Consider the following 14,032-nt stretch of genomic DNA (forward strand, 5'->3'; position numbering starts at 1 on the left):
ATACAAATGGTACTTTCTAGCCAATCTTACTGATCTTCTACAACGAACCTTACTGGGATGCACTCCATTGTAGAATTGCAATGTTGTGGAGGTTCAACGGAACCTTTGAGTTGATATGTGATTTTCCCTCTGGTTCAATTGTCCACAAAATCTTGGCTATGAAAGTAATTTTAGATAAGTCTCCAGAGCATTATTTTGTTACTCCTTTCAAATAATAAGTGCTATTTGTCAGATCCTTGGGATTGTGAATTTTGTTGATTGTATATGGCACACTCAGGAGAAAACTACTTCTTCCAGGGTTAATAACAACAGAAGATCGAAAAGTTGGAACGACAAATCTCCATCTAGATGTGTCTGATGCCGTTAATGTGATGGTGTATGTTGGTATTCCCATAGGGGAGAACAACCATGAGGAGGGTAAGTTCATTCACTATAAAATTTAGTTTTTGGTGTTGTGTAACTCATTTTAGTAATGTCATTTTGCTTCAACCATGTTTACTTTTGCAGTGATGTCATTCATTGTGTAACATTCTCTACAGGTACACTGTCATCTGATTGCTGATAGTCATTAAAATGAACCTCTTGAATAGCTGTATTTAGTGTGGAAGATCTAAAACAAGTCATGAGCTGTGGGTGTACATGTGCACAAAGATCTTTGGAATAATTCCTTATCAAAAAGGTATCTGGTGTCTGGCAGGGAGTAAAAAGAAAGTCTCATGGAAGTGCAAAGAGGATGAATAAAACATGGAGTTAAAATTATTTATTCCCAAGACAAGCAATGTCAAGTTTCATGACTTCAAGGTTTGTTTATTTTGGACCCATGGGATTTGTTGCAAATTGGAAATGTTCAGTTTTTTTTTTCCCTGACATTTATCTTTTTTGCTTCCTGAGAGCTTAGGCTGATAAAAATGTAAGTGCTGTGGCACTGTAGTTTCAAAAAGTACAGATTTTTAGGAGGTGTGTTATGCCCGTTTTCCCAGTTGACTTCCTATTTCTCATTAACCTCATATAAGAATCTTCTACATATAGAACCTTATATCAATCTTCTCATCAAAGCTCCCATCTCCTCTTTCCTCCAGAAATCTATTTAGTTGCTGCTTGCACTAATTCATAATCTGTTCTGTAGTCATCTCTAGTTGTAATAATATTCTTTATTATGGTTATAATATTTTTGTCATGCTTTCATAAAGAGCTCTATATTTAATACTTAAACTGTAAATAATTAACCAATCCCTTCTTCTTATCTTGGGCAACAGGCATTATTTACAATAACACTAGTATAATAGTTACATATGAAGTAATCTTCCATGTTGGGCTTTGATTTGGAAATTCAGCTGATAGAGAAGAATTGGTAGAATAAACCAAACTAGCTTTAAGTGCAATTATAACAGCACATAACCAAGTACCATTTACTCTGCAATTATCTCCTTTTTATTAAGTTACTTTGTTTGGGTAGGCATACTGTTGGGATGCTATTATTTCAACTACTTAAGTTTAATTAAGACCAAAACCAACATATTGCCCCTCATAATTTCTGTTCCCTTGGCACCAGTTTCATCTTTCACTTGATCCAGAGGCCAATCCAGACAGTTTTAAATCTTGATACAATTTTGCTACTGAGTTAGATTTCAAACAACATTAATTGCTGCAATATCAGGACTGTGCTGGCCAGCTGCCAATCTTTCACCCTTCATAAACTTGAGGCATCTCCTTTTCTGTTGCTCATGTACTATCTTGTGCTGAGTTCTTTTTACCCATTGTGCTACTTTTGCTAGGCTATACTACCTCCTCCTCCTAGAATGCCTCTATTTTATGATTCTGAATCTTATTTTGAAACCTTCCAGTGGCATTCCTTTACTGATTTCACTAGCTCTGTAATCATCAATTCCTGCAACTCTTAGATTATTTACTCTTCCAATTCTGGCCTCTTACAAATTCCTGATTGAATCACTGCTGATGTTTTCATTTAGGCACTAACTTCTGCATTTTCTTTCTCTATAACTGCTTTCTCCTACCTCATCCTTCTTCTCTTCAGTAGATTTTATGCTACTGCTTAAAATCAACTTTTAGTTATCTATTTAAACTCATTGTCAAATTTAGCATTGACGTTTGCAACATTATGAATTCTATATGAATTCAAGTTTTTATTGAACATATATCACTTCAATGCTGATAATCCAAAATTTCATTAGGAGTGGGTAGGGTAAGGGATGCGGAGTGAAACCCCCAAATAACATTTTTGTAAAAAAATTTATCTGTATTAGAATATTTATTTTTAAAAAGAGGATTTCATTTGATACTTCAGTAAGTGATTTGTTAGATACCACAAAAAACAATAAAAATTAAGAGCCAACTGATAAAAGTAGGTTTTGAGCTAATTATAGTATGTAGCTTTTGGAGTCAGTTGTCCCAATATTAAACTGGAATAATTTTTATCTCTTGTTTTCATACTCTGAATTCATAATTTTGGACAGATTACCTGTGGCATGTTTGGCTACTTAAAAAAAAATCATGTTGCTCAATTTCATTGCCATTATTTTCCAGTAAGTTTTCATCTTTTGTTGATGAGAGCCTTGGTGTTGATATAGCTTATCAAAACTGCACATTTATGAAACATTTTGTAGTTCAGATTCTCAGATAAATTGGGATATAACTGGTAACTCGGCTCTCTTTCCTGATGTCTTAAAATTAAAAATGTGTTGCACCTTTTAAGATTACAGAGACTCAGAATCTTTTGTGCCACTGCCCCTCATCAGCTGTTCAACTGTCACCACCTCACTGCAATATTGAAGTCGCAACTTTAATGAAAATAAAACATTAATTCAGAGCATACGCATATGATTAACTGATCTTGCTGCAATTTCTTGATGTAGTGATGTGGTACTTTGAAAGAAGGAGCACTATTTGTTTTCTCATCATTATCACATTGGGGCCACGGGCTAGTACTTTTCACTGAATGGAGTTACAGAGATCACTTCTTTAAAAAAAAGACAGTTTTGCATTTTCAATTAATTATTACAGAATATGACAAACTGTAAATCAATGGCTCTGATATTTGTATTTGTAGAACTTAATTCTTTTTAATCTGTTACAATTTTGGGCTACCTATTGAGTAGAGGTGATTTTAATTTTTGCAGTTTGTACTTCTGCAATGCATTTATTCATCTTGAGGGAATAGAGTACCAAACTAAGGATCTAGTATTGAGAAAACTATTAATTTTGAAAATTGTAGGGTCCATCGTCAAGCCAGAATAAATATTCTTGGATGTATGCTTGCGTAGCATATTGATGTTCATAGTCAAGATTACCATAATAATAATCACTACTTTTGTTTTGTGCCAGCTGTTGCTTATGGCACTGTACCAGTGTGTTCTAGCTGAATATCAGCACCTTTTGCAGAGGAAAGAATGGGTAATATTTCTCAAAATACTTAGCTGGATGATCTAGACTTAGGTGAATTGATTAGAAAGATCCTATTAATAACTAAGCCTTACTTGGGTATAGATCTGTACTATATTTGGGGTGGAGTCTCTAGATAATTGACTTCATTGTTTTAGTTACATGATGAATTTTCTCCTTCACAGATACAGATAACAGTGGAGAAGCAGGTCTGTGTATTTTCATTATGTTTTTGAGGCATATAATACATTACTAAAACTCTTCTCATTTATTTTCTCCATTGTTCATAAGATAAGGTGGTGGTGGCACAATTCCAAATTTGTCAGGAATTATATTACTCTGTAGTATTAATAATGGGTAAACTAGTAGTTAATAATTTTTGCATCTGGAAAAGCTGATAGTTCTGTCTGTTTCTGTGTATCCCTATGCTTAGATAAATGAGAGGTCATTCACTCTCGGTTTGTGAGTCTGTTACCTTTATTTCATTCCTCCAACTTTGCTGCCGATCAGCAATACATTTTGATGGCCTTTTGGCTGCAATCTATCTTTGTTTGTCAAGGTATTTGGAGAAGTTTGAATGATATCTTAGACTAATTCTTCATTTTGATCTTGCTTCATACTTTGTTCTGGCACAGTTCTAACTTGGAATTATGACCGTTTATACCTGTATTGAATTACTTGTTATTTGGGGCTGATTTCTTGGCTTTTGAGAAATGTACTGTAGATTAAAATACTGCAAGTGCTAGAGTTTAACCTCTTTAACTTCAAACATTCCTCTGAATTTTCATTTTATTCTGATGCTTTGCTGTGTTTTCACTATCTCTTTTGATCTCTCTGGTCACCAGCCTTCAGTTCTCAATAGCAGCTCTGCTTCATCCTCTTATCCTGATCAATTCCATGCCTAACGTGTTAAGATCTTCCTCTGCCACCTTCATCTTGGTAGAGGAATTCTTCCATCTTTAGAATTCCCTATTTCTTCAAACTGTATTCCCTGCTATTTTATCCTTTCCAGGGCTGTAAAACGCCAGCGTGACTTTGTCCATTGTTTTGTGCTCGACGTTCTCACTCTGGCCTACACATGCATATGCAGCATTTGACTTATAGAGAACTAACCATTATGCTTAACAAGTCTGTCAACAAGAGTCTGTTATTGTTTGGTTAACTGTCCTTTACCTTGCAGAAGCTGAGCACCAGCTCCTTATAATTTCTCTGGGCATTGATCCTGATACTGAACATCAAACCATTAGAAAACCACTTACTTCATTTTCTCTGAGATCATACCTCCATAGCTCTGGTCTAATTGTTTACAATATCATATTACTCATCTCCTTCCTAATATCTACAAATGGTTGTCTCTCAGAAGGGTGATATCAGCAGTCCTCTTATTTCACAGAACTTACCTCTTTCTACATTAACCCTATTCCTTCCTTCATCCGTTTTCTTTCCATCTATATCCATAACATTTTAGATAGTATCATAAAATTTTAATGTTAGTTTTCTGCTCCTAACTAGCTCATTTGAGCAATGGATGCCCTATCCTTCATTTCCCATGTCTGACACTAGGTAAGTCTGAGAGTTCCTTTTTTCTCTCCCTATGAACAGAGGCCCCTTCCACTACTATCCTTCAGAGTCAAAGAATCATACAGCATAGAAAAGGGCCCCCCCCCCACCCCCAGCCCATCAGGTCTACCTTAATTGCACTTGCCTGCAGTAGGCTGTTGTGCCTTGCTTATTCAAGTTTGTCTTAATCTTACTTGTCTTTGATTTCCTACCATTGGGACTCCCATCTAAGTATTTACCTTTTCTATATCTCTTATAATTTTATATACCTTCATCAGGTTATCCCTCAGCCTGCTTGGCTGTAATGAAAACAAGCCTAGCTTACTAAATCTCTCCCCATAACTATTGTCCTCCAATCCAGGCATTCTCCAGTGTAATAACATCATTCCTGTAGTGAGCTGACCAGAAATGCACAAAATACTCCCAAGTGCAGTCTAACCAGCATTTTGTAATATATTGACCCTACCTATTTGCATTCCATGCCCAACCTATGAAGGCAAAAATGCCATAGAAAATTTTCACCACCCTTTCTACCCTTGTTGCTATGTACAGGGATCTGGACATTCCTGGTGCCATATCATTTACTATCAATATCTTATCCCTATTTGACTTCCAAAATACATCTCTCCACACTTGTCAAGATAAATTCTATCTGACAATGCTCCAGCTCCAACTCCAACTAATCTGTACCCTGCTGTTGCCTTAGACAACCTTCCTCACTGACAACCAACTTTATCCACAAAGTAATCATACCTCCTACATTCACATCCATGTTGTTAATGTACAATAAACAAAGCTTTTAGCACAGAATCCTATGGTATGACATCCAATCAGAAAAGCATCCTTCATGACTACCCTGTGTTACCTAATGCCAAGCCAATTTTAGATCCATTTAACTAGATTGAATCTCATGACCTTAACCTTCTGGGCCATCCTACCACATGGGACCTTGTCAGATGTCTTACTAACACTCATATAAAGAACAATATAAGCATACGTCATCATTTTTGGCTTTCTCCTCAAAAATTTCTCAAATTGTGAGATTGGATATCCCCCACTCAAGGCCATGTTCACTATCCCTCATCAGACCTCCTTTCAAAATATTCATGAATCCCATCTGTTGGAATTTTTTCCCCAGTTATCTACCCAGTACTGATAGAAGGCTTTGTATGACTGAAGTCATTTTCACATTGAGCAATTTGTCCTTTAACATCATTCACTCCCTCTAAGTAAAAGCAAGAGAGCTCATGTGAATCCAAACGATACCCAATTATTAAATTCCCAATTTAAATCTTCCTCATCTCTCTGGTATATTGATTACTGCATGGATGTGGCATCCTGCTCTCGTTACAGAATTTGCATAAGATTGCTTGCCCTAACCTTCAACCAGGCTCCTTATTCTGTTGGTTATCATCTGTAATTCCGATTTCTCTAATGTGATAACTCCACTGGACACATTTTGTTTTCCCTTCTATATTTTCAGCATTTGCGACTCAATGGTTCACTCTTACACCTCCTCAACCTGCGCTCTCGCAGCATCTTCCCATCTAGCTACTAGCAATGCTGATGATATTGTTCAGACCAAATTGTCCAGAATTTAAGATGTTTGAGGTTCATTCACTTTGACAGGTTTGGAGTCAAACATAGGCCAGACCAAGTGTCATTGGTAAACTTCCTTCCCTGAAGGATATTAATGAACCAAATGAGTTTTTTTTATATCAACCTGGTAATTGCATGGTTACTGGGAGTAGTTATTTTTCATTTTGGATCTATTTAATGATTTGATTTTAAATTCTCAAGCTGTCATAGTGTGGTTGAAACTCTTGTATTTTGATCAGTGGTTCAGAACTCCAGCTGTCAGTCCACTATCTTAACTACCACATACTCTCCCATCTTTTCAGGTGAAGCAGCAATTGACTTGTACTACCAATTCAGTATGCTGCATTCAGTGCTCACAATGTGGTGGTCTCTTCATTTGGGGAAATCAAATACAGAAGGGGGAATACTTTGCAGCACACCTCTGTTCAGTCAACAAGGGTGAGCTTCCAGTTGCCTGTAACTTTAATTTGCCATCGCATTCCCAAGCTGCCCTCCGTTTTTGGCCTCCCACCTAGTTTCAATAAAGGTCATGAAACAGAACTTCAACTGCTGCCTTGACACTTTACCACCTTCAGGATTGATAGAAATTGGCCACTCCCACTTATGTATTTTACATTTCAGACAGTTTTTTTTCCAGCTTCTGGTAATTTCAAATTTCATTTAGCATTTTGTGTTTGCATCTCCTTCAGGCATACCTTTTGTTATACATTAGCTTTTACCAACTCTTTCAGCCTGCACCATTGCTATATGTAACTGTTACAGACCTTTCATTTTGTTCTCTGGCCACACATTTCTGCAACTTGAAACGTCATTTCTAACTTTTAACTCTTGTCACGCTCTCCACAGATGCTGCCTGACCTGCTGCCTATTTCCTCCTCTTAAATCTCAGATAGAACCCACTATTACTTTATTTGATCGATTCATCTATGATTCTCAAAAGCTCGATTGTAATGTTCACTGTCTTATAAAAGAGTAAATTTGTATTTACTCAATCTGAACCCTGTAGTTTTTTTTAAGAAAAGCAGAGCATGTAAGCATGTTTTCTCCACACTTTTTCGTGGGTCTTCATTATGTTTAATATATTTTAAAATGTATATCAGATGATTAACTGATGCAGATTAAGATTCCTAATAGTCAGCTAAGATACAAAAGCTTTTCATAAATGTTGTGGTACACAAGTAATTGGAAGTTAAATGATGGCCTAGTCACCATTTTGAGTGAACAAAATTATATAAATTAATAGTGAATCTTTGAAAATTAAAACAAGAATTGAGAATCGAACATTAAATTTTGTTGTTGACAGTCTATCTCTCATTGTTTAATGATTTATAAATATTTAATTACAATGTTAGCATTACAGAGCTATAGGTTGTAGAGGTAACTGGGTACTAGGAACCCAATCTGCATCAGTCGGTTAATTCAACATGGAATATTTTACCATGTGTTTCTTCATTCCCAGACATGCCCCTTTAGTCCTTTCTTGCCAGCTTGTCAACCCCCAATCTTCCATATGTAAATTGAGCTTTCCATGTCCTGCCTACTCATTAGTACTGTTCTTTGTTATTGTAACTTGCTGCTTGGTCTCATGGGAACTCGTATTTAAAGTTCTCTCTGCTTAGTGCCTTGCTGATCTCTACAGTTACAACCTTTTCAGGTCATGTCCTCAACCCCCCCCCCCCCCCCCCAACCCTCCTTCCGACACTGGTGCCTTCTGCCACCAAAGCTCACAGGCTGCAGCTCCTATCCTATGTATGTCCCTTAGAACGCCTTCTAAAAGCCTACAGCTTCCATCAGTCTTTTGGTTATCTCAACATTTGCTTCTTTGTTCAGCACCTATTTCTCACGTCTCTAAATAATAGCTTAGGATATTTTGTTTATGCTGAAGGTATTGTGTATCATGCATTGTTATGCTGTATGTGATCAGAGGTAATGAAGACCATAGAAGAAGGTGATGTAGATGAAGTGACAAAGAAAAGGATCCACAAAAGCAAAGAGAAGGCAGGTGCACTCTGGCACATCTATGCAGCGAAAGATGCAGAGAAGATCAGAGAGCTGCTGAGAAAGGTAAGTTTTAGGTTGAACTTCAGTGTGAGTGGCTGTTGATGAAGGAATGATACCATTATGGAACCTTAGAGTTGCTCAACACTAATGATTGGAAACTAACCCATTGAATCTTTTTTTAAGCAGTATTGTTATATTTTCATCTTTCTCCGTAAAAATAAATAAATCAAACGCCAACCCATTCTAACTTCTTGCCTTTATTGCCCTGTATGAACACTTGCTCATTTTTAAACAGCCATTATTATTTTGGCACTATGGCCTTTTACTATAATACTTCTATATGCCAACCAACTCAGAATCTTCAATGATTCTTGTTTTAGACATTTTGTAACTTCTTTCTGATATCATAATCTTCAAACTTTTCTTGGCCTAAATCCTGATACTTAATGGGGGAAATAAGCTTTGATCAATGCAATATTGAACTGCACTAATGGAGATCTTTGCAGTACAGAACATTTTCTGACAAAGATTGCAACTTGTCTCCCATTTTGAAGTGTATTAATATGGTATTGTAGGAAAGCAAAGGTATGGAATGATTAAAGCCATTTCCTACTGCAGTTCATCTTTTCTGTCCAAACTATTCATCCGGTTAGCTTAATTTTATCATTCTCCAATATCTTACTTCCTGCCCAAGCCAGAAATCAAGTTTCAGAAAGTACTTCCCTAGTATCGTTCTCATCTCCTCTGGGCCTCCTCCAATGCCAGCATGTCCTCTCTAAGATATGGGGTCCAAAATTGCTCTCCAAACTTGGTCTGACCATTGCCTTGTAAAGCCTCAGCATCACATCTTTCTTTATATATTCTAGTCCTTTCAAAATGAATGCCAACATTGCATTTGGCTTCCTTGCTTCTAACTCAACGTGAAAATTAAACTTCAGGGAATCCTGAACAAGGACTCCCAATTTCCTTTGCACCTCCAAATTATGAATTTGCTCCTAGTTTCGAAAATTTTACTTTATAAAATGCATGGCCATACACATCCCTACTCTATATTCCATCTGCCACTTCTTTGCCTATTCTCCTAATCTGTTTAAGTCCTGCAGATTCCCTGCTTCCTCAACACCACTTATCTTTGTATTTTGTATCAATATGTACTGATTGATCAATAAGAGCAAGAACCATTAGGCTGGGTAACCTTGTTTTCTCCGAGTCTGAGCTTCTGAACATCCTGCCACCACCCAATACACACTATTTATGCCAGCACTAGTTGCATAATACTGTTGTTTATTTAGCTATATGCTGTATATACATTATATGTCAACTTGTAAATCTATATAATAATTTTATAATCTGTTAATATTATTAATAGTTTTATGTACTGTGTTTGCATTGTGCTCCCAGAGGAATGCTGTTTAGCTGTATACACATGTATAGATGAATGACAATGAACTTAAACTTGCAGCTGCTCATCCTCAAACCCCAGTGAACTTGCCTCCAGTATATAACACCACTAAACACTTCTGTACTTTGGGTATTTTTGTTGCTTCTTGCATTTTCTCTACTTTTTAAAAAATATTTTTTGTAATCAAAATTGTAGACTTTACTTTGTATCGCTCAACTTGACCACAACATATTCTTGGCTTTGCCTTTTTCATTCCTGCAACTCCCTTTTCTATCTTGTGTCTCGGCAATTTTATGGACTTTTTTAAGCTTGTCTTCCCACGTTCTTGAAATACTAACTATGCAGATTTCTTTCCATCTTTGGGCATAGTAGGTTACTCAAACATAGTACCCATTGGGAAATTAGTAATGGATATTCTGTCCTCGAGTTTTCCTCAATCTTAATAATTTTGCTTCCTCAACACTGCTAATAGCAAAATCTACTAAAGTGACTTTACAGTGAAGATTTATTTTCATATTGTATTTGGCCTATTGTATGCTTACTCCCAAATTTTACTACTAATGCATCTTGCATTCAGCTTACTTCCTAGGTCATTTATGTCAGCTGGTGGCACAGTGACATCAGTGCCGGACTCTGGAACGGAGGTTCCCGGGTTCGAATCCAGTCGGACCGTTCCCAAGTACGCTTTCCATCTGTGCTGGGTTGAGTGTTGAGCTCGCAGCTCGACCTCGTAAAAATAAAAAGAAAAATACTGCAAAATGTCTGTGTGAGGAGTGGTGCACCACATGGTCTTTTGTTCTGTGCCTTGTAAGGCATGAAAATGCCTGACACTGGTCTCTCAGGCCTGAGTCGACTTCATCATATGTGAATACAGTCTATTGACTGCCAGATGTCTTTGTTCAGTACTTTGAGATCTGTCTACACTCACCCAGGTTTTTCTCCTTGACTTTTTTTTTAAGTCTTTCATAGTAATCACAATTGCTGTTGGTCGTCTCACAGCAAAACATGATCTCATTACCTTTTTCTGACCCTTTATGCTATCAAATAATTATTTCATAGGCATGTCAATTAAGTTAAATGTCATAATTGTAAGTTGCCGTACAAAACACACTATATAATGTGTGCTGTTTTCTACATTTAAATGTAGTTAAATGGTAGGCTGTAGAAAGGGCTACTGGTATGCATCTTTTATATGCAGTGTACTTTTTTTTATCCCCATTTATTTTTCTGTTAAGTTGATTCAACTACTTGGGCTTTGTTATGACAGTGCCTTGTGATGGCATAGCAAATCCTATTGAGATTCTGTAACTTACAAGAAAGTTTGTGAAAATGCAGTCAAAATATATAATTTTATGTTTTGAAGTCAGATCTTTCTTTTGGCTTAACATTACACCTTAGTCATGAGTTGATGATTATATATACATACATTTGGCATATTTGTGCTTGCCTCTGCTCTAGGTGTCGGAAGAGCAAGGCCAAGATAACCCACCTGATCACGACCCTATTCATGACCAGAGTTGGTACTTAGACCAGGTCCTGCGGAAACGGCTATATGAGGAGTATGGTGTGCAGGGCTGGGCCATTGTACAGTTCCTGGGAGATGCTGTTTTCATCCCAGCTGGAGCACCTCACCAGGTATGACATGTCAAGAAACAATAGACTCTACTGTTTGGGCAAAGTTGATATTGATTTTAAAAAGTGTAAATTTGAGGTTTATAAGGTAGGGCTTAATGATAACCAAACAGAAGCAAATGTACTTAATTACATTAGAAAGTTATTATAAAAATCTAAGTCTGACAGCTTTATTCATCATCTACATTAAGTGACTTCAGGCCCTTAACATTTTCATTATGGAGCTTGGTGCCCCCTCTTATTCCTTGCCAGCTCTTCTTGACGTTGCAACAATGAATGCATCACAGAAATACCTAACTGGCTTTAAATTGTTATGTGGTATTCTTAAGTCATAAAAAGCACAAAATAAATACCAGTTTTTTACTCATAAAAATCTTTCTTTTTTAAAGTAGGGAAGATAAAGTACTGTCGCCCCTCCTCGTAATTTTCATTGCTTTTGCTTTATTAAACAATCTGAGCCCCATTTCTTTCCACATATGTTAAAGAAGTGCAAGTTGATGGTTCTTTGGTGTTTATTTTGGATGAAATGTGGTAAAAATAATGTAATGATTGTATCTCTCCTTCAGGTACACAATCTGTACAGTTGTATCAAAGTGGCTGAAGACTTTGTATCTCCAGAACATGTCAAACACTGCTTCCGTCTTACTCAGGAATTCAGGCATCTGTCGAACACTCACACCAACCATGAAGATAAATTACAGGTATGATAATTTCATATAGGAGTAGACAGGAGATTCTGTGGATGTGATAGAGGCACTAGGATGGTATGTTGCCTCCCAGGTGCCAGGGTTAGGGATGTCTGAGATCAGGTCCATGGTATTTTATAACTGGAGGGTGAGCAGCCAGAAGTCTTGGTATATATTGGCACCAATTACGTGGGTAAGAAAAGGCAATGCAGGACTGAAGATGCTATATTTGACTGCACACAGTATACGGAATAACATAGATGATCTTGCAGTGCATTTAGCGATTGGCAGGTATGACTTTGTGGGCATCACAGAGTTGTGGCTGAAAAAAGATTATAGCTAGGAGCTTAACATTCAGAAAAATATATTGTATTGAAAGGATGGGCAGGTAGGCAGTAGGGTGGTGCGACTTTGTTGGTAAAACATGAAAACAAATCTTTAGAAAGATATGACAGGATTGGAAGATGTAGAATCGTTGTGGGTAGAGTTAAGGAACTGCAAGGGTAAGAAGGTCCTGATGGGAATTGTGTACAGGCCTCTGAATAGTAGTCAGGATGTGGGCTACAAATTACAAAGGGAGAAAAAGCACGACAAAAAGGGAATGTCATGATAGTCATAGAGGATTTCAATATGCGGATAAGTTGGGAAAATTAGGTTGGTGCTGGATCCCAAGAGAAGGAATTTGTAGAATGTCTATGAGACGGCTTTGAGCCCACTAGGGGACTAGCTGTTCTGGATTGGGTGTTTTGTAATGAACCAGATTTTGATTAGATAGCTTGAAGTAAAGAAACTTTTAGTGATCATAATATGATAGATCTAACTTTAACTTCTCTCTCAAACTGCAGGATGAATTCTATCAGTATTACAGTGGAGTAATGGGCATAACAGAGGCATGAGAGGGGAACTGGCCAAAGCTGATTGGAAAGGAACACTAGTAGGGATGACAGCAGAGCAGCGGTGGCTGGAGTTTCTGGGAGCAATTAGGAAAGCATTAAGAGGAAGCCAAAGCCAACATAAAAGCAAAAGGGAGGGGATATAATAGAGCAAATATGAGTGGGAATTTTGATTATTGGGAAGATTTTAAAAACCAGTAGGCAACTAACAAAAGTCATAAGAAGGTAAAGATGAAGTAAGAAGGTAAGCTAGCCAATAATATTAACGAGGATACTAAAAGCTTTTTCAGATGCATAAAAGGTAAAAGAGGAGAGTTAATATTATTGTAACCCCCTGGGTCGCCTCAGGCTCGCTCAGCTCGTTCTTGTCTAGGGGGAGCAGCCTTTGGCCCCGCCAAACTGGGTAATCAGCTGGTGTGGATGCTGTGTGATGTCCCCGCCTCGCCCAAAACCAGACAGTACACCTTATGCGATTAAATGAGTACAATTTATAAAGGTTACTATAACTAAGTGATTAATAACGATACAGTATATATGAAGAGAAAATTAAAGAAAAGGCGCCAAACTTATCAAAGTCCAAACCACTTCGTGCACAACCATTGGAGCTCAATTACTGAAGTCTTCTGGCCACCATTCGATCCTCTCCGAACTCCTCGACTCGCAGCTCAGGACCCTCCGAACTCCTCGACTCTCCAAACAGCTCAGGACCCTCCGAGTGGTCAACCAAGCACATCTCACTTCATCCCCCCCCCCCCCCCTCGGAGAATCTCCCGGGAAGGGGTCCGATCCTCGCCCAGCTTAGAGCATCGCGTCCTCTCTCTCGACCCCCTCGCGCTGATCTGCCCAAAAGTTTACAGACT

The 14,032-nt window shown here is 37.6% G+C and overlaps 1 protein-coding gene across 1 annotated transcript in view; it reads left to right on the forward strand.

Moving 5' to 3' along the window:
- Positions 1-14,032, forward strand: part of LOC132405346 (lysine-specific demethylase 3B-like) — a 124,562-nt gene that overhangs the window by 99,273 nt on the left and 11,257 nt on the right. The window contains exons 22-26 of the mRNA XM_059990079.1: positions 298-417; positions 3,585-3,608; positions 8,483-8,622; positions 11,420-11,596; positions 12,160-12,294. Of these exons, the coding sequence (XP_059846062.1) occupies positions 298-417; positions 3,585-3,608; positions 8,483-8,622; positions 11,420-11,596; positions 12,160-12,294 (596 nt within the window). The remainder of the gene's footprint in view (positions 1-297; positions 418-3,584; positions 3,609-8,482; positions 8,623-11,419; positions 11,597-12,159; positions 12,295-14,032) is intronic.

The sequence above is a fragment of the Hypanus sabinus genome, chromosome 15 (assembly GCF_030144855.1).
Source record: "Hypanus sabinus isolate sHypSab1 chromosome 15, sHypSab1.hap1, whole genome shotgun sequence".
NCBI classification, from domain to species: Eukaryota; Metazoa; Chordata; class Chondrichthyes; order Myliobatiformes; family Dasyatidae; genus Hypanus; species Hypanus sabinus.